General features: G+C 51.5%; 1 protein-coding gene across 1 annotated transcript in view; it reads right to left on the reverse strand.

The window, feature by feature from the left end:
* USH1C (USH1 protein network component harmonin) overlaps positions 1 to 20,482 on the reverse strand; it is a 44,849-nt gene that overhangs the window by 19,195 nt on the left and 5,172 nt on the right. The window contains exons 2-15 of the mRNA XM_072970795.1: positions 16,888 to 16,955; positions 15,330 to 15,473; positions 15,069 to 15,207; positions 12,560 to 12,668; positions 12,401 to 12,425; positions 12,150 to 12,207; positions 11,747 to 11,841; positions 10,304 to 10,388; positions 9,316 to 9,375; positions 9,099 to 9,155; positions 8,647 to 8,789; positions 7,522 to 7,587; positions 7,036 to 7,160; positions 3,873 to 3,946 (exon numbers count right to left, since the gene is read on the reverse strand). Coding sequence (XP_072826896.1) covers positions 3,873 to 3,946; positions 7,036 to 7,160; positions 7,522 to 7,587; positions 8,647 to 8,789; positions 9,099 to 9,155; positions 9,316 to 9,375; positions 10,304 to 10,388; positions 11,747 to 11,841; positions 12,150 to 12,207; positions 12,401 to 12,425; positions 12,560 to 12,668; positions 15,069 to 15,207; positions 15,330 to 15,473; positions 16,888 to 16,955 — 1,248 coding nt within the window. The remainder of the gene's footprint in view (positions 1 to 3,872; positions 3,947 to 7,035; positions 7,161 to 7,521; positions 7,588 to 8,646; positions 8,790 to 9,098; positions 9,156 to 9,315; positions 9,376 to 10,303; positions 10,389 to 11,746; positions 11,842 to 12,149; positions 12,208 to 12,400; positions 12,426 to 12,559; positions 12,669 to 15,068; positions 15,208 to 15,329; positions 15,474 to 16,887; positions 16,956 to 20,482) is intronic.

Raw genomic sequence — 20,482 nt, forward strand, 5'->3', positions numbered from 1 at the left:
AGGCTCAAGAGAGGTGAAGTCCCTTGCCTGACATCAAACATTTAGTAAGTGGTGGTACCAGATTTGGACCTGAGTCTTCTAGGCCCCACAATTTTCCCACTGCACCCTGATGAGCTGGGGGCAGTGGGAGCATGGTGGGAGGGGTGTCAGCCACTATCACACACAGCGTGGAGGATAGGGGCCAGCAGGAAAGGGGACAGCAGAGTCAACACTCAGGAATTCCTGGGGGAAGGAATATTCACTGTGCTTACCACAGTCCCTGCCCCAAGCCTTCCTGGGGCCTGCTCTCAGAATTCCTGAATCATCCCCAGCATCCAAGGCTGGGAATGAGCAATTGAGTATCCCAGCAATAGACACACAATTTTCTCCACAGCTAGAGGGGCCTGGTGGGTCATTATAGACCTACACCAAGTCACCCTACCTCCCCTTCTAAAGACATCCCCCACCTCTGTACACAGGTAATGTGAGTTGGAGATGGCCCCCCTTGGGAGGACGAGGACTCATCCCCAGAGCAGTCTATGAGCCACTTGAGAAAATGGTTCTCACTGCTTCACGGACCTGCTTGCTTCCTTCCTACTCTGCTCACTAGACTCAGCTCAGTTGACAGCTGAATCCCTACCATCGTATTACAGATTCAGACAGCAATTCCCCAAGAGGAGCCAGAAACATTCTGCCTATTGGCAGCTTGCTAGAATAAGGGCATGGCCTCCCACAGGGACCATCATAAGAGGAATGGCCATTCTTCCGATTAAAAAAAAAAAGCCACCAGTGCTAAGATTTTAGAGCTAGGGCTCCGGGGTGGGGCAGGCAGATGTGACAGATTCCATCCCATCTCCAAGAAAGCAGCACCTGCTTATTGATGCAGAAAGGCCCCACAGCACTGCCTGCTGACCTCATACTAGCCCTCTCCATTGTGGTAACTTAGTTGTGTGCAACTCCGCCTCCCCAGCCAAATGGTAGGCTCTGGCAGGTAGGGCTGGTCTGTGTGATCCACTCAAGCAGTCCTGGGGAAAGGGCTTAGTCAGAACCAGGAGTCCTTCAGGCACTGGAATAGGCTTGGTGGGGCCACAGGTCTCAAGGCCTTGAGCCCTAGATGCGTCAAGAAGACACAGTAGTTATCTTTTCAAATAAGGGGAATTTTGTGCATCGCTGATCACAGCCACAGATGGCCACTTGTTTAACCTGTGGACTTGGTGTTCCAGCTGCTGGGAGACAAAGCATCTCATGTGACTCTAGAAAAAAATGTCAGTGGATTTTTCATGGCAAATAGTCTTTCTGATCCAGACTGCGAAGAGAGGCAGGCAGGGTGGATGTGTTCTTGCTTCTGTCTAGAAGTACCTTTTCTCTCTTTTGGAAGTAAAATGAAAACCAAAATACCAGCCATTTCTGGAGCGACTGGACCAATGAACAGGGGAAAACGTGCCTTCCTCTTTACCAACAGCAGTTTTCAAGTGACATGATTTCTGATGGGAGGTGTGCATGGAGGAGATGCTAGTTCTTCTACATTTACCCAGTTATTGGTGTCTGGACAAGGATTTACCTGGACATCTCTTTTTATTATTTTTTTCAAGTAAAATCCTGTGTGTGTGTGTGTGTGTTCTTTCTAGTAGAGGTAGTATATAGAGAATTAGAAATTGAGCCCAATGAGACATCTGAAGCCACAGAGTCAGCCTGTAAAATGAAAAGGACAGTCTCATGAGACCAAGCCCTTTCTGAGACCAGGGTAGTGTAGAAAGGAATCCCTGAGATGCTCTAAGTTTATTCAGTGCCTTACAGATCACGACCTATACTCCTAGGTAAAGACGTTGACCTCTGTCAGGAGTAATACTGCAGTCTGTTATCACGGCACCATGTTAGATGATGGGAGTAGGTGTTCCCAGCATATCAGAGCTCCCCATTTTACAGGCAGGGAGAAGTTACATATCATCAAGGTCACCAGGCTGCCAGAGCTTTGGTTTCTGGGGACCTGACATCCTGCCAGAAAGAGCCAGTAGAATGATAACACCTAAATTAGTTCACCCAGATTTATGCTGATGCCTGATTTCCAAATACCAAGTCATTTCGAAAGTCCAATCTACAAATATTAACAGCAGCATTTTCATAATCAAATGCCAAAGTGATTTACAAAGAAAAGGGCCAAAGGAGTTTTATGGGGCCTGGAGATACTGTAATAAGATTTAGAGAGAAAATTCAAAACCCCAGAGGCCAGAAAAATATATTATCCTGGGAACATGCAGAGAAATTTCTAGCAGAGAGCTAGGATTGATGTGGCTCTTTAACCCAACCTGAGGCAGCAAAAACCCCACCTCGGCAGCCAGCCTGTGTCTGGCACAGTCGGTATCATAACCTGCCCTGTGCACCCAATTTGATTTTTCACTCTTTCTGAACTTGGCTTCTGGTCGTGGCCTCTGGTTCAACTTGACAGCAGAAACCTCTTGCCATGGCCCAGCCCCTGCCCCATGCCCAGTGGGCAGTGGCCTGATGGTCCCTGAGCAGGTCTCACCCTGTGAATATTTCCCCCGACAATGCCTCTGTGACAGCGCCCTGTCTTGTGACATCAGCCTGACAGAGAGGCACAGACGGGGTTAGCCCCCCAACTGAACAGGCCGGTGACACAACTGAGAGGTGACAGGAAAAGAAGCAACATTTGGAAAAGGACAAAACCCACAGCAAACTCAGCAGCACACAGCACTCAGTCCTGTCCTACCTTCCGGATGGTTGGGAATTTGCCATCGTAACGATAAAACCATCCAAAGGCTATAAGACACAGAGAACAAAGCAATGAGACACAGTTCAGCTCAGCCAGAGTGTCCGTGGGCAGCAGCTGGGAGCTGGGTTCCCAAGGAACGTGTGGCTTTGTGAATGAGGAGCAGTCTTGGGAAATCCAACAGCAAAACTGCACCCTCTGTCTGACTCTCCACTTACCTGGCCTCACCTGGGTTGGGAAGCAGGCCCAAGAGCCCCTGAGAAAGGGCAAATTTCCCAGGCCCTGGGCCCCTGCCAGCTGCCTCCCTCAGGACACTGGCTTCAGAAGTCAGTGCCAGAAAGTCAAAGAGAAAGCCTGTTGTAGAAAGATGAGTTTTTCTCAGTCACAGTCGCAGTCTGCAAACACAAAGCCCCATTGAATGAGGCCTCTCCTGACCGATGTCGGGTCCCTCCATCAAAGAAATGACCCAGAACAAAAGGGAGCCTGGGTCTCTGCCTAGAATGGCTGTCACATAGAACAAAACTGTCTTGTCTCACAGCACAGGCCATGTCCTCCACTTTCAATGTCAACAGAGAAGGCGCTGGTGGGGTCAGCTCTGGGAAGGACGGCTCAGGCGGCAGTGGGCAAAAGATCTGCTCCCAGAAGAGCATATCCTCACCCAGATCAGATCACCAGGGCACCAGCCCCCTGCCTTTCCCAGGCAACAGCATGACAGATGGGCTAGTACCTCAAAGCTGAAGCACCCTTGCCAACGGTGATGGCTTAATTACCCACCCTTGACCAGCCTGAGTTCTGGAACAGGATTTTGAAAGCCCCCTGCTGGACCCAGCACTACCCTCTTAATTGCTGGATGTTGGGGAGATCTAGGGAGTCGTAGGGTAGAAGCCAGAGCAGCAGAGGAAGGATTTGGGTTTGAGGAGTATTAAACCTTTGAACCAGTGGTTCAGGTGAGCTGGTGTCACCAGCTGAGATCAGCATGGCTGTGAGTCTTGTCAAAGTTTTGTGTGCAGAGCTTGCACCAAGCTGGGGTGTGGAGGACTCACAGACTCCAGTGGTCCCTACTACATACTGGACCCTCAGAGCTGGGTGTCTGCAGGGCTGGCAGGAGGAGGCCGACAGGGCAAGCAGAGCAGCAAGGCCAGGGAGCGAAGCGGGGGCCGCAAACCTGCTCTCCCTGCTTCTTCGTGCCTCCGTCCGAGTCGTCTGCTGGGTCAAACTCAGGGTCCACTCCCAGATCATCTACCCGGGAAAAGAGGAGGATGCTGGTGAACCAAGGGGGACTTGGGAGACCAAGAGGCCAGAAGTGCTTCCCAGGAGCCTGGGGGCCTGTGACCAGCTTCCTCCGTGGGAGCTGTGAGGCCAGGAGCAGGAACAAGGCTCAGGAGCCCAGAGCAAAGGTTTCTTGCTCTGGGATAGTGCTTGCAGTGCTTTCAACCTTGGAAGCTCTCATTTTTCCATCTGTAAAATGGGCTAACAAAAGGGACCTCTGACCTGTCGGAGGTGAGAACCATTTTACAGGGCAATTGGTTGAAACTTGGGAGGCGTGGTCCTGATGATGGGAATATTTGAGTATTATACATGTTTGATAATAAGGACTTGCAATGAGAGAACAGATCCTGCTGGCTTCTTCTGACCACCCTTGGGGCTCTGGGTCTCCAGGAGATGTTGGAACTGCATGGGTGGGCAGCAGATGGAAGTTGGGGATCCTAAGGAGGTAAGGAGATCCCAAGGGGTAAAGAGGTACATGTGGTTAGGAAGATACGAATTTTGCATAACATGGAGAATAGCAAACCATCCTTTCCAGTGGTTTCTGACCTGGGCTCTGGCCTCCCTGAGACCCTGGAAGGTAGTATTTGTGTCTGCTGTGAGCTGCTTATTAATATTTCAAAATATTAATTAGAAGAATTTGCCCATTAACCTATGAAAAGGCTGTAAGTTCTTTTGCATTTGGCCCGGCTTACATTTACTCAACAATGGAACACTAATGCTTTCTTGCTATCAAGAGGGACTGCTTAACAGAACAATAAACAGAAACAATGAACATTAAGTAGAAATTATTACTTAATCACTTGGTTGGAAAAAACTCAGCTTCCAAACCATGGGGCCTAAGGGGGGTGGGAGCTCAGAGACGGAGTCCATGATGGGGAAAGAAGGCTGGAAATCTCTTATTTCAACTTCTTTATCTCTCAAGCCTCCTTCCAGCTCTGGGGTCTTTACTCCTCTCCCCTCTAACACTGCTTTAGCTAAGGAAAACTATTCTGGGGCCTCTGTGACAGTGTGTCCTGACTTTAAGCGCTCAGTGCAATGTTGGGGTTCTGCTGGGTGGGTCATGGGTGGGCAGGCAGAGCCCCTGGGACAGGTGGTGGGGAAGGGAGCAGCCAGTCCCACCTGTGTCATTAGTATGAATGGCTTCATTTCCAGGCAAGAGAGGCTCCAACTCTTTGTCTGTTCAGAAATACGGGGGGCCACACAGGCACAGACATCTGAGTTAGGTCTAATCTGTCAGCTGAACGGACCCCCAAGTTGAGGACTGGGAGGCTGGCTGCCGCCTAGACCTGATGGCTCAACACGGCTGAGACCATTCCAGCCTCCCAGGAATGGGCAGAAAGGCAGGAATGGAGCTGGCTCAGAGGCCTTCCAGCATTTCCTGACTTATCTCCAAAGTAGAATTAAATTGCCGATGCGAATGGAGATGGATGGAGGCAGCAGCTGCCTGAGCTCAGGCTGACAGACTCCAGCCATCAATCACACACTTTGCAACGTTCCCTTAGAAAACATTTATATCTGGAGCAAAGGGAAAGTTCTTGCTCCTTTTATTCAAGAAGCTTGATTTGGTTTAAAAGCGCTAAATAAGTAGGCAGCTAGAGAAAGAGTTTCTATTTTTTACAGTTCCTAAGAGGGTGTGTTTGCTCTGAAGCCAAGACCCAATTTCTAGGAAGGTACTAAATTGACTGGGTTTACTTTCATGAGAAGCAATTAAAATCGATTTCTCTCCTTTGAAAGCTCCTATTTCATTCATAAGAGCATATTAGCTCCCTGTCTAAAACACAGATTATTCACTGGGAATTTAGCTCTGGCTGCATCCTCAACTAATACTAAATGTCATGGGAGCAGCTGATGAGAGCGTGCTTTGTCCTTGGGAGAGGACCCTGAGATGACACTGAGCCCCAGTGCCAGCAAGGAATGTGCTGGGAGCTGCTTGCCCTCCACCAGGGAGGGGTGACACGGAACCATGCAGATGCCCTATGCCTCTTCGTTGACGCAAGTGGCCTGTGTTGGCAAGCTGATGTCCCTCTAGGGCTTGGTATGATCCAAAGTTGGGGCCAGATCCCATCATGGGATCCCAAATGGCTGCTGCACAGCATAAGTGGGGAACCTTGGTTCTCAGGTGCAGATCTGCCCCTTGTCTAGAGGTTCCCAGGTGAGCTGAGCACAATCAGCTGAAGTAGAATCTGCCCCGGGTCAAGTACAAATCAAAACAGCTGTAAAGTCAGAGTAATGGCCCAACCAGGCATCCTGAACCTGTGACTGCCACAGCCTCCAAGCTGCCTTGCTCCTGGATCCCCACCACTAGCCCACTGAAGAAGCACTGAGATGGAGCACCCCTCCTGGCCCTGGTGGTATGAGCTGCCCCTTGAAGAGACATCTTGGGAGTTGGGTTGAGAGCAGGTGTACTGAGGAGCGGATGATGGAAGCCTGACAAAGTGGAGGTGAGAACATAGGAGAGATGAAATAGGAGATGAGAACGGTAGAGGCTAGTCCCAGGATGATAGCAGTTTGGTGGCTGGAAGGTGCCATGCAGTCCTCTCCTCGACTCCATCCTTGGAGTGGCATGACTGCGGTCCATACGCTGGGGCACTTCAGGTAAGCTCATCCCACAGTTGCCCATCAGCTTTGGACCACCAAAGTTCTTTTCTCATGTGAACCCCTTCTACTTTTTCTTACTGCTGTTTTACCCCAGTCCCAGTTAGAACCAGGTGGGAAGAGGACACGACACCCAGCGAACTAAGATGACAATCCCATGAGCAGTTCACTTTTGCCACAGCTCCTCAGTCCCTCTTCAGCAGTCCAAGGGCACGGGGAGGGTCTGCCTGCCTGAGTGTGTGTCATGAGGGAGAGACTGGCAGCAGGCCTCCGGGACAAGGAGGGCAGGCAGATCCCACCCAATGCCCTGGCAGACAGCCCTTGGCACATGGCTGCCCCTCCATGAAGAAAGACACAGTCTATTCACCTGGGCAAGTGGTGGTGAGTGGAGGGAGATCTGTATCTCTGTCCAGACACCCCAGGCCCCAGAGGGAAGCCCCCTCCCCCCAGCACATGACACATACACTTTGGCTTGCGAAGGGGTACTGGATGCACCTCAGCAGTGATGGTTTTAGATGAGCGCAGCTGTTCCTTTGAGCCCCAGTCTTCTTCCCATTGCTTCTTAAACTTCTCTTCCTCCTCCACGATCCTAAAAAAAGACCCCCATGCCTGTGACTAGAGTCACAACCTTTGCAAGCCCGCCTGCTGCCTATCGAGGAACCCAACCACCCTGGGGAGGAGCCACATGGTTCTAGCTGGAGTGGAGAAAACAAGTTCTTGGCACTCGTATTCTAAACCGAGTGTCAGCACCAACCCGGCCATTACAAGACCGTGCTCCAGGTACCCTAATATGATGGGTTTTACTAGGATTATGGAATGGCTACAAATAAAGATAAGTGGGCCAGGTAAACTGGGCTTGGAAGTGGCCCCTGGCGGGCCGTACTCCTAAGAGCACACTCACGTCCACACACAGACGTGTGTGTACAGACACATGGGGCCAAGGCACTCACTGTTCCATCTCCTTCCGGTATCTCTCATTTTCCTCTGCTGCCTTCTGGGCAATTTCCTTTTTCCTTCTGAAACACAAATGCAGATTGGCATGTTGGAATCTATGCCAGAGACATTAACTCTTCCTTGTGGCTAATCACTGATTTGAGAAAAGTTTTAAATATTTCTTCCAGGCTCCCTTCCAAGGATGCCTGGAGACCAGATTTGGATGCTGGGAAAGCGGGTCCAAAAAAATCTGGGCCCCGGGCTCTTGCATTGTTTTGTTTGTTACTGCTGAGCAGAGATTCTGTGTTGTGGGAACCAAGAGGCAGTTTGATGCAGGCCACACTCCATGCAGCCCCTTCTAAACACTAAGATAAAGTGACTGTGAGAGATCCTCCCAGAGGAGTGGCCCCAGACCCCAGGGGCAAAGCTGGGGCTGCTAACCAATGCCAGGGTAATGGGTGGAGGTACCACCCAGGGTGGTTCACCAGGCTAGTTCTGTGATGGGGAGACAGAAAGATCCTGGCTGCCTTCCTTTCCTAAATTCTTATGCTCCTAGAATGTACCTGGATTGGGAGTTTGACAATAGTTTTTGACTTACGAATTGCTTGCCCCATTTATTCTCCCAATCATCATCCCAGCCACTCTCAGGAAGAGGGGGGTGGTTCTTTTCATCATAAAGCAGTGAAACTGCCTGGGTGTTAATTCCACAGCTTGGCCACATCTGATTGTGTAACCTCTCTGAGTCTCGGTCCCCTAACCTGTAAAATGGGTTAATACCACCTATCTCCCAGAGCTATGGGAATTATGGGAATTAAGTTAAGGCATATAAACAAGGCCCTAATAAAATGAGAGCCACATGGTTGGTACTTGACAAATGTTGGCTACTTCTAGTAGCATCTTCCTTTTCCATATTCCTGGGTCTTGGAAATCTGGGGCTCTCCTTGACAAGGAGGGAGGAGCCCGGTGGTCTGGAGGCAGAGCATGCTTCCACTGACCACCAATGAATACATCTGGTCTGAGGATAGGCCTTGTGGGGAGAGGATGAATTCAGCACAGGATGCAGTGGGCAGGAAGCAAGGCGGGTGGGGTGGTACGGTGGTCCGGGAAGGCAGGGACGGGGCAGCCTAGCTGGCCACACTCACTGCCGCTCCATCTCCTGCTGCTCCTGGAGGATCTTGTTGGATTCCATCGCCAGCCGCTTCTGCATCAGAAGCTCCTGCCGCTGCAGCTCGCGCTGCCGTATCTCTGCCAGCCGCTCCCGGTCTGTCATGAACAGCTCCCGGCCCTCGTGGGGAGAAAAGATGCCCCTTGCTCAGTCCCTTGGGAACCTAGGAGTCCACTGCCATGGCTCTGGGGGGTCAAGATGCGGGTTGTCCTCTCATCGCCATGGCCCGCCCTGGGTCAGGTACTGTAGCTCCTGCTCTCTCTGACCCAAACTTCTGGCTTTGCAGAGATCCGATCCCTCTGCTGTCAGAGCTTCAGGGAAGGAGACCCCTTGAACCTTCCCAGGAGTGTGTGGCAGAGATCAGGGGTCTGAGCAGCTGGGTTGCAGGTCACGGGTCTTGGGGCCCCCACCAGCTCATTCTGGACTTACAGCTCCAGCTACGATGGAGATGGTCAGGCTGCGGCTACTCTTCAGCACATTCACGGCCTGTGGGGATAAGCGGACAGTCAGCTGAGGCCTGACAGACTAGAGTGGTCAAGGCCTCTGGGGAGCATAGAAAGTTTCAGACACTGTGGCAAGTGGGAGGGGGGCGAGAAAAGGAAGTCAGAGAGGATCATGGCCAGCAGGTAAAAAACCCACATCTCACCTCCTTGTGGTCCAGGTTGGAGAAGTCGATGCCATTGACTTCGACAATCTGATCCCCTGTCTGGTGGAGAAACAGAGAAAGATCAGCGTGTTTACACTGTCTGTGTACTCAGTGTGTTGGAAGGGCTCCCCCTGGAGGCCAGCCTCAGACATTAGGTCTTCAATTGGCTGCACCTCAACTCTTCCTGAGGAGCAGTACTCCCTTGGGGTCCTCCCAGGGCCCCTCCACCCCATATCTCTTTTATCAGCTATCAAGTATTACACTATTAGAGGTTCATTCCTTTGGCTGAATTCATGACATTTACTTTAAAAACTCAGTTTGTAGGCATAGGAGCATTTAAGCTTCTCATACAGTAGATGCTGTGTGGAGTCATAATAATGACTAGTATAATAGCTAACATTAATTGAACCCTCATTATGTTCTAAGCATATGTATTAATTCATTTAATCCACATATGACCCTAGAAGGAAGGCTTTTGCCCCCATCTTACAGGAAAGGAAATTGAAGCACAAGAAGAGGAAATAACTTGTTCAAAGTAGAGGTTAAGAGTTTTAGCTCCAGCATCAGACCACCTAGGTTTGAATCCCAGTCTTGTCATCCTAGGTACATGATCTTGGAAAAATCACGTATTTTCTCTGGGTTTTAGTTTCCTCATCTGTAAAATGAGGTTGACAATATTATCTACTTCTCCAAGTTCTCATAAATTTTAAAGGGTTTAGAATAATGTCCGATCCAGTAAGCACTCAATGCATGCCAATTCTGATTATTACCACGTTCGCAAGCTCAGGACCAAAAGCTGTCAGAGCCAGAGAAGAACTGTAGAAAAGCTCAAATGTCACCTCCTCTGTGGAATTTTCCCTTGGAGGGTTAGTAGGAATCATCAGCCAGTGACTGCTGAGAGAGGGCTGTGTGGGAAGACATGTGCCTCCATCCCTGTCTGACCCCACACCACACCGGGACCCCATAGGGACAGGCTAGGCTCACTCACCTCCAGCCCCACTTCGGCAGACAGGGAGCCAGGCTTCACGTGGCTGATGAAAATGCCGGGTTTCTGGGTAGGGCCGCTGGAAATGCTGTGGAAGAGATGGGAAATGTAGGTGAGCCTCAGCTCCTTAGCACTTTCTCATTCTCAGTGTCCTGCCCCCTCTGCCTGTGTGTCCAGTGCCTGGGTGTACAGGTCACCCAGGAGCTCAATAGCCAAGACCCTCTGCCATCTACCTCTTCAGCCTCTGTCTACTTGTCCAGACCCATTTCACTGTAGCAATAACCTATCCAATCCTACCCAATTTCTCACCTAATATATCACATATGCTGTTTCTTCTTTCTATCACTTACCTATGCATTCCTTAAGGCTCAAATGCTATCTCCTTTACCAGGTTTTAACCAAACTCCTTATTCTATTCCAAGAGTAAGCCAGTTGCTCCCTCCCTAGTGCTCTTAAAACACCAACAGCAAGGATCGCACTTATACTGTTACTCCCTCTTCCCAGATCTGTGGCAGACATCACTCATCGATCACAGCACTCTTTCCCACCAAGCCTAGATACAGTCTTAGAGTTCTTTTCAAAATGTACTCCAGGCAGCCACCACAAACTGACTAGAGATAGCACAGGGTAGAAAACCTATTTGCCATGTCCAACCCGGAATGGAGCTCCATTACAGTCCTTTTCACTCTATCCTGTAACTATTTATGTGGTTGGTTTCTATATTAAGCTGTCATTTCTTAGAAAGGAGGGAAGTTTTATCACTTATGCTTGGCAGAAAAGTGTTGAGTAAATGTGACTGAATGGAAATAAGAAGAATAACTTAAAAAATAACAGCTAACATTTATGAACTGCTTCCTACCTGCCAGGACGAAGCTTGGTGCTTCACTTCTGTCATCTCATTCTTCCTCACAACAACCTTGTGATGTGTGTGCTATTACCTCTGATTTACAGAGGGAGAATCTGAGACTCGGAGTGGTTAAGTAACTTGTCCAAGGTTCGAGAGCTCATAGGTGGCAGAGAAGGGCCTGGAACCTAGATCTGTAACTGTAGCACCTATGTGTTTAGCAAGAACGAATGCCCCCTGAGGCCCAATGCCTGTCTGTAATTCCCTGGCTGCCTCTAAAGGAAGCCCACGAGGTAGTAAATGATAAGGGAACTGTGACAAGAGATGACCAGCTGGACAGGCTCCTTTTGTATGACTCAAGGGCTCAACAAAGGGACATGGCACTGCCTTTGGGTCTCAGTTACCTCATCTATATTGGGCCTGTTAGAGCTGTCCCTCTAGCCCTACAGGGCTGTTGTGAGGTGCAGAGGAAAAATCAGGCACCAAGAAGTGTCATTTCTAGTGGACAAAAGTCAGAAGCAGCAGTGAGAAAGGGGAGCGTGTGAGGGGTCTACTGGGGTCCGCTGGCCATGAGTGAGCCCTGTGGTGTATCTGCCACCCACCTGCAGCCAAGGCCCCGGGAGCCCACCAGGCTGATGAAGACCTTCTTCTCTTTGTTTTCCCGACTTCCAGGGAAGCCCAGGCTGCTCCGCCCGCCCTGGGGGAGGGAGAGGATAAGGTTGTGGGTGTCCACACATGTGCAAGAGGCCTCTTGCATTCATAATGACCCAGGGTGAGCACTGCTGTCCCTACATGAGCCTGATCACCATTCTGTCCCTAGGGATGTGTGTCTGCACCAGCTGGGCCAACTGAGGGCCCACCATCCACAGGGGCATTCTGAATGCCCTGGGGTCTGTGTGAAGCCTCTGAGGGCACTTCCCTAGAGCAAGACTTCCTTCAGGACTGGCTGCCCCTCCTTAAAGACCACCCCATCCAGACCCCGTAACGAGTGGTCCTGACCCTTACCCCGGATTCTGACACAAACTGATCCACGTACTGCCACTTGAGGGGCTCATCAGGAGAGCTGATGGGAAGGGAAAGTAGAAGGGGGGTCATTAGGGAGAGATGTTTGAGGGTCCAGGCCCCAAATCCAAATCTGCTCCATTTGGAGTCTTCACCATCACTGGCCTGGGGGTCGAGCTGGCCAGACCCCAGGCTGATCCCAGGACCCTGAGCCCACAGGGAAGAGTCTGCCTGCAGAGGAGGCTCCTGCTCACCTCTTCACAGGGATCAGGCCGATGTCTGTGGGAGAAAGGCGTGGTGGTTAGGGGTTAGGGTGGCTTCTCTGCCCTCCCTTCCTCCCGCAGGAGCAGGGTACCCTGCTGCCTGCTCCATCCCCTCCCACCGGCAGCACCCCCTGCCCTGGCCTCACTCACGCCTCACTTTGATGGACACAGTCTTCTTGGTGCGGATGAGGTTGATGACCTCCTCGTGGGTGCAGGAGGAGATGGAATACCCATTGATCCGGACGATCTCGTCCCCTACCTTGGCCACAGACAGAGAGAACTTGCACCAGGTTGAGGAAGCATCAGGTAGTTGGGCAGGCTCAAGGCCAGATGCCCCAGGCCTGCTCTTCAGGAAAGGGAATGTGGCCATGCCTTCCTTCAGAATAAACCTCCATATGTACCCAGTGCCTTGTCACTTGCAACCCACCCTCCATCAGCCTGAGGGATCCCTGGGCAGGTGGCACTTCCCTGCAGCCTGCCTGCCCATTTTACAGATAGGGGGAAGAAGATGGGGGCAAGGGGCACAGAGGAAGCTGGGAGTAGAAGTCAGGAGTCTCTACCCTCATTCTGTGTCCCGTTCACCTACTGGGGCACCATCAGGTTCTGGAATCCATGCAAAGAACAACCCTCTGCCCAGATTCAAGCAGCTCTTCCCTGGTCTTTGTCCCACCCCACCCCACGGAGCAGGCTGTCCCGTCCCTGTTACAACTGCAGCACCACAGCTGTATCAGCTCACAGAATCATTCTCAAGCCCTGGACCGTACAGCAGGTTGTGCAGTGCGGGCCGCCCTACGCAGGGCAGAGGGTGTGGTTTCAGACAGGATGCACTTGGACCAACATCTAAAATAACTCCAGGAGGGGGACGAGAGCAGAGATGGAGTCCCAGGGCTGGGTCCAAGCCCCTCACTCAGGGCCCAGCCTCCAGGTTAAGTCCCCAGGGCCTTCAGTCCAGCCAGGCTGTGTTTGTACATGGCCTTCCCCTGCCTTCTTGAATCTTCTCCCAGCCTCCCTCAGGCATGAGATCTCTCCAGAAACATGAACCCCCGACAGGTGAATGGAGGCAGACGTTTTTCCCAAGCTCCTCTGAGTGAAGCTTCCTGTCTTGTTCCTAAAGGGAACCTACCAGGGACTCCAGTGGAAAGATTCCCACACAGCCCCCGGCTCAGGTTACAGAATCAGCTTTCCTGTCCCTCTCGCTCCCACGTGGAGCCCTGCAAAAGGCCCTTTGTCCAAGGGCCACAGTGAAATGACGATCTGAGGGACAGCGGCACAAAGGAGAGATGAGCCCATCAACCTTAGAAACAGTCGATAACTCATAAGCCTGAGAAACAGGCAGGAAGGTAAAACTCTGAGTTTCATTAAAATGTCCCAATGCCCTAAATCATGGAGGCATCGTTGAGAAATGCTCGTCCTAAGAGGAGGGCTCACCCTGGAAAAATAGGGCCCCGCTGACGCCAAGAGAGGAGCTCATTATGTTTTTTCTCTGGCTGTGTTTCTGGGCTGGAAAATGTGCAGCACAGGAGAGGAATAATGAAGGGGCTGAAATTTCAGACGCTACCAGCGAGCCATGAGACAAGGATTTAGAACAAAGCGATGTCTGTCAGCTCCCAGTTTCCACCTCCCACTCCACCGTGTCTTGTACCATCAGCCTGCGGGCCCCCTGAAGCCCCTGGCTTGGCAGCCCAGATTGGGATGCTGATAACAAGCATGCTAGAAGTTCTGGGAGGGGGTGGGAGGGCCTCTTTTATCTGGACATATTAAAACACAGCTCTGGGCTCTTGCAGGACGAGACCTGGAGGTCTGCCCATCTCTGCTCAGACACTGAGGTGTGGAGACCCCAAGGGAGGGGCCCTGGGGTGCTGAAGAGAGATCCCTGGGCTTGGCAGTCAGGAGACCTGAGTTCAAATCCTAACACTGCCACTTACTAGCTGTGTGACTCCAGTCCCTGATCTTCAATCAACTCTGTAAAATGGGGATGATACAGCCCAGGCTTACAATGAGGGCTCGTTGTGAGCATGTTCCCTGGCACGTTATATGTGTTTATTACATCTCCCTCTCTGCTTGCTTAACAAACACACAGCATTTACGTGCCAGGCACTGGTACAAGTCCTTTGTAATATGAATTCATTTATTCCCTCGTAACAACCTGATGAGGTAGGTAGTATTATCATCATCCCATTTTACAGATGAGGAAACTGAGGCAAGGGTTAAGTCATTTCACTAACGTCACACAGCTAATGAACAGCAAAACCATGACATTCTGGCCACACAGTTTATGCTCTGGAGCACCTCACTGAGCAAGAGTTTCCTTTTCCCTTCCAGGGAGAAGGCTCTGTGTCCAGAGCTTCAGGTGCCAGGACATAACCATGCTCCTCCTTCCGGTGTAAGGGAGGTGAGATGCAGTGCAGTGACGGTAGCAGCAGCTGGGAGCTAGGTTCTCAGCTCCACTCAAGAATTAAGAGGCAAGTGCCTGAGGCCTGATTTCTACGGGCCTGAGGACAACCTGTCAGGATACACCAGCCTTTTCCTCTCTCAAAGGCTCAGGAGGGTGAGGTGACCACGTGACACCATACAGCCGAGTAAGTGAGTGAGGAGGAGGCAAGAATCCTGAGGACCTTCCCTCCCACCGCCCCCGACCCCCTGGACTCTGCTCGCTCACCTGGAGCCCGACACTGTCTGCCTGGCCGCCTTTGATGAGGTGGGAGATGAAGAGCCCACAGCCGAACTCCAGGCCGCCACGTACGCTGAGGCCAAGGCCTTCGGGATGCAGCCGGTCCAGACGCACCTCCTTCAGCTTCCTGCAGTGGGAAGAGGGGCCGGCGACGGCCCAAATCTGGCCTGACAGCCATCGCTGCCCGGCCCTGTCTATCCCACGGTGACACCCCCCACCCCTGCCTCCAGCCTCTGGCTCCCTTCACACCTGGAGCGCCGGGGGGTCAGCTGGTCGTACTCCACCTGGTGCTTCAGTGGGATCAGAGGCCTGATGGCGTCAAACAGGGGCAGGCGGCTGGGCTCGTTGATGACCAGCTTCAGGTCTCCCACAAGCACGGCCACGTCCATGGTCCTGCGGAGACATGGGGACCATGCAGCCTCACCCACAGCCATGACCTCTGAGACTCAGGATCCCCAGGGGAAGCAGTCCAGCGATGGGTCATTACCCACCAGGCCCTGGAATTGAGAAGTCTCCTGAAAAGCCAGGGCCCCTAACTCTGGGCCAGATGCTTCAGAAGGGTTTGTTCTCCCATGTAAGTAACCCAAGGAAACTGGGGAGGTAGGGGTTGTTAACCCATTCTGCAGATGAAATCAAGCCAGGATTCAAAAAGCCCAGCATCTTGCCAGTCAGGAGACCTATGTGAGTGGTGGTGAACTCTCTCATCCCCTGGTTTCCCGCTTCGGAGCTGCAGCTGAGCTCTGGGAATTCTCCCCTCACATTCTCTCTCACAAGCCTTCTCCTCACACTGTTCAGACCCTCAGCATTTGGCTGGCACTTCTCCAGCCAAATGCTTACTCTCAGCTCATCTTGTTTTGAAATGTCCGTCACTCAACTTCTCAGAACCCTTCGATGGCTCCCCACTGCCCAGAGGACACAGCCCATCCTCCTTGGTAAGCTCAGGGCCTCCACAATCTGTCCCCGTGGAAGTGCCTAGTGGCTAGTGGCTGTTTATGACCTCTGTGTGCCCGAGTTCTACTCCCCAGATTACCTGTCACTTCCCAGTCTCACCCTGGACTTCTACGTCTCTGCGCCATTGCTAATGTTGAGCTCTCGTCCTGGAGTGTCCTCCCCTGATATTTCCACCTGTCAAATCCTTCTTACCCTTCAAAACCTAGCTCAAGCCTTCTTGGTCCTGCCCCTGCAGTTAGTGAAAACTCCGTTCTTCATATTCCTGCTGTTAACCTCTACTTAGCAGTTATTTTCCTGGAACTTGTATTAGAGTTCCTTGTGTTTGTGGTGTCTGCCCATCTCCCCACACTAGGCCATGAGTTAGCTGAGGAAAGAAGGTAGATCTTGCTCATCTCCAGATTCTGCATGGCGCCCAGCCAGTGGCAGGAGCTTAAAAATGTTGCTGAATGGATCAAAAAGGTGAGTGATAGCAGACATCCGATGCTGGCGCTGGGGCCAGCTGGCATTTCCTGTCCTATCCCAGCAGTCACACTACTGGCTCAACATGTGTGGCTACTTGACAGCCTCCCCCATCAGACTGTCAGCAACCTGAGGGTAGCAACCTGTGTGTCTTGCTCACACATGTACCCCCAGCCCCTAGTACAGAGCAGCACAGCATTTGTGTAAATATTTGCTGAGACAAGTGAATGGCATATTCATTTGATTCCCAGGAATGACTGAGCACTCAGCTTCTGCCTCCCTGAGCTTTCCAGGATGGGAGGGGGAGATTCTTCTGTCTCAGAACAACCCATCCCAGGGCTCCCTGAAGACAGAGGTACCCAGGCTGGTCCACAGGAGCCGGACCCAGCATACTTACTGGTGGTACATCCGCAACACATCATAGAGATAGTCCTTTTCTGCATCATTTTCAATCAGAAAATCCACCTGGAAAAACCCAAGGGCAGAATTTCATCTCCGGGCCAGCACCCCACCAGCAGATCCCAGGGAGAGGAAGGCCACTGCGGGGGGACCACCTCAGTATCTCCTCAGGGTTGTGAGAAGAGGAGGAGAGCCAGAGGCCAGGTTGGCCCTCTGTCTCCAACACATCAGACTGTGGAGACCACCCCGATATGGTCACAGGAGTACCTCTACGCATCCACATGAGGTCCGGCTGAGCCTTGCCCCCAGGAGGGGTGATGCGTGTGCACACACATATCATACATGTGACCACCACGTGACAGCGATGCAGCCGTGCTGTGGATCACCTCCATGGCTATGCCATTACGTTGGCTACACTAATGTTGGCTGCCCGGTCTGGAAGAAGCCCATTGTCTTACCTGATGGTGGCTGTAGTGCCGGATAACTGCTTTCAGAAAGGATTTAGGCCATTCGTTCAGATAGCACATCCCACCCGCCACGCACCCTACCATTGAATTCTTCCCTGTCCAGTCCTGGGCTGGCCCTGACTTCTGGCCACTCCTTCCCCTCCCCAGGTCCCTGTATGTCTCTCTCCCACCCCAACACCAGGGGGAGAGTCAGGTTACATTATTTCAACTTCACTGACGTCAATGGCTGGAGTCCAGGGTCGGGGTCAAGAGCTGTTTCAGTAGCACCTCAATCCCAGGGGAGCTGGTGGGCCAGAAGCCCTGAATTCCACCCCTGGAGCAGCTCAGTGTGAATCTCTATGCATTATAACCTTAGCTCTCTCTTTAGCCCAAGACTGAGTAAGAAGGCAGGGTGGAGACTCAAGGGATCCTAGGGCCCTGCCCTCTTCCAGCCCCCAGGCCCAACAGCGTGGTCCTCAGCCCACAAAGGGAGAAGCCGCTACTGGAAGCTGCAAGCTCCCACCTGATCAGTCCTCAGAGGAGGGCCGGAGCAACTTTGCTTCTTTCTGTGGGTGTCTTAAGGGTTCTAGAAGGCTGGAACTTTGTCCCTCCCAATACAGAGAGGACATAGTGGGCCCAGCCACCCTGGAGATTTCTGGCCTGAGCAGGGGGTACAGAGTGCAGATTTCTGGTCTCCACCCAAGTCAGGCCTTTCAGGGAAAAAAATTGCAAGGCCTCTTTGAGCCAAAATTTCAAACCCTTTGCTTGCAAGATGATCTCCTGTATCTCTAATCTCCATCTCTCACCTCTGCACTGTTGGCTTGGTCCATAATGAGCAAGGGAAAAGAACATCTTTGGGATGACTCTTGGAGCCGCAGATGTTCTGCTCTCTAGAAGCATAAAAACCTCATCTGCTCTGGTTGCAGTGAGGACACGCTGACCAAAGGGCTTCTAGCCCAGTTCCAGCCGTGGGGGGGGGGTGACACAAGATAAAGAATAGGAGAGAGAATCTCTTATTGGCTGAGGCCGTAAGACTGAAGCTCGCTCGCACCCCTCCTTGCAGAAATGCCTCTTGTTGCATTATTAAATGTAAGAAGTGAGGCAGTGTCCTCGGTAGACAGCACTGGGTGGAAAGTGGGAGTGGAAGGCAATTTCCAACGTTAGAACCTAGGATTCTGCTTTTCTGCCTTCCTGGGTCAGGCACAGATCACCTGGAGGTGCTGTTTGTGGAAAGAGCCTGTTTCCGGGGGTCCTGGGCTCCTGGTTCTTGTGGGCAGCTGTCCAATGCTGATCATGGCATCCAGAGCCCCCACTCAGAAACCACATCCTACCAGTCCTCCTTCTAAGGCAGCCCACAAAGTTCAGCTCTTTACCCTGATATCCACCCACTCTCACCAGTTAGGTCACTCCAATCCTGGTCTTCAGTTCTGCCCTTACCCGCTCTTCCAGGGTCATGTCCATCATTTCCTAAGTGGGACTCAGGCTGCAGCTGAACAGACCCTTCCTCCAACACATTGAAACCTCCCCATCCTCACTCAGAATGTCCCATCTACCCCCATAAACTGAACTCATCCTCCTGAAAAATTATCCACATACCATAACATCTGGGAAAATATGTCCAATTTTATGTAGAATGCTCTTTAAATACAAATCTAAATGATAAATCAAAATGGTGGTAGTCTTGTGACCTGACCATGCCCCATCCGGGAGTGTCTCTGAAGAGACTCAGGGATAACAGCTCTGTTTTGTTCTTTGACCACACCTGAGTGGAAACAAACTCACACCTCACTCTTTAGGTTTAAAGGCCCCAAGAAAAACAGTTGGGAGGGATGGAACTTTCTCTGGAAGCCTAAACATGCAGTAACATCACCGTAATTCAATTTTCACTTTTTAAATATTTTTAAAACTTATAGGGTATCCCCTCCTCCTGGAATCTTGGTTGAAACAAACTCCCCAGGAGGGTCTGCCCAGCACCACCCCAAGGATCAACTTCTGGGAGCCCTGCTCTAGGGCACTTTGTACCAAAATCTTGTGCCCAGGTACCTGTAACACACCTGGCACACAGCAGGTGTTTGATTGTTGCCATGCCATGCACATGTGCACAGTGCTCGGTGCTGCCTGCCAAATGATGAATGAACTCCAGCTGCCTTAGTCTAGAGCCTTCCTTCCATCCTCTGGGCCCAATCCTGAGTCACTTTCCCATCACTCCTTAGTACACAGCCTCCTGGATCTGTCTCCTCTTGGCTCAGTTCCAGTCCCAGACCCACACAAGATGGTCTTCCCTGCCTTCTCCCATTTGATCCTTGCCCTCATTTAAGGGGAATCCAAGCCCCTCTTGCAGAGTCTTTCCTGACCATGCCCAGCCCAGAGCCTCCTCATTGACCTCCCAGCCTGAGGCCCTTTTTTCCTGGCTTCCTCATTCAGGCCAGACTTGGCTTACATACTGTCCACCATGTCTGAAGAACTCTGTTTGTATTATCCTTAACCTCCCAACAACCCTCTGAGGGGGATGGATGTTATTATCCCCATTTGACAGATGAGGAAATCAAGGCTCAGAGAAGTGGCAGAGAAGAGACTCCACCCTATGCCTGGCTCCAAAACCCCTACTTTTTTTTCTTTTTCCAAACTACCTCATGAACTTTCTTGTTTGCATTTGTCCAATACACATTTATTGTGCACCAATTGTGTGCAAGATACCATGTCTTCTTTCTCCAGCTAGATTTAGAAAGCTTTTCCTTTTCTTGCATCCCTCTTCATGACAGGCACAGAAACCCTAAGGAGCCCACCATCTGTAAATAACTGTGTGTGGTGGGGTCTCTTTACCACATCGATTCCCGCATCCCTGCATCAGCATTCTCTGTGCTCTGTTGTGGGCTTCTCTGGGTGAGAGGCACACACCTCTCCACCTCACAAGGTTCAGGCCTCTCGTGTGGGGCATTGGGGGCAAATTCAGGCTTTGGCTTTGAGTCTTGTCCAGCCTCATCTCCCTACCTTCCTCCCATGGACTGACCCACAAGACAGCAGCACAGGGGAAGCTCATAACCTTCAGCTCATGCAAATTCAACTCCATGCCTGCACTCAGCCAAAGACAGAGAAACAGAGCAAGAAGCAAATTAAATAATGTATGTTGTTCCGCTGGGTGACATC

Source organism: Vicugna pacos, chromosome 10, assembly GCF_048564905.1.
Source record: "Vicugna pacos chromosome 10, VicPac4, whole genome shotgun sequence".
Lineage (NCBI taxonomy): Eukaryota > Metazoa > Chordata > Mammalia > Artiodactyla > Camelidae > Vicugna > Vicugna pacos.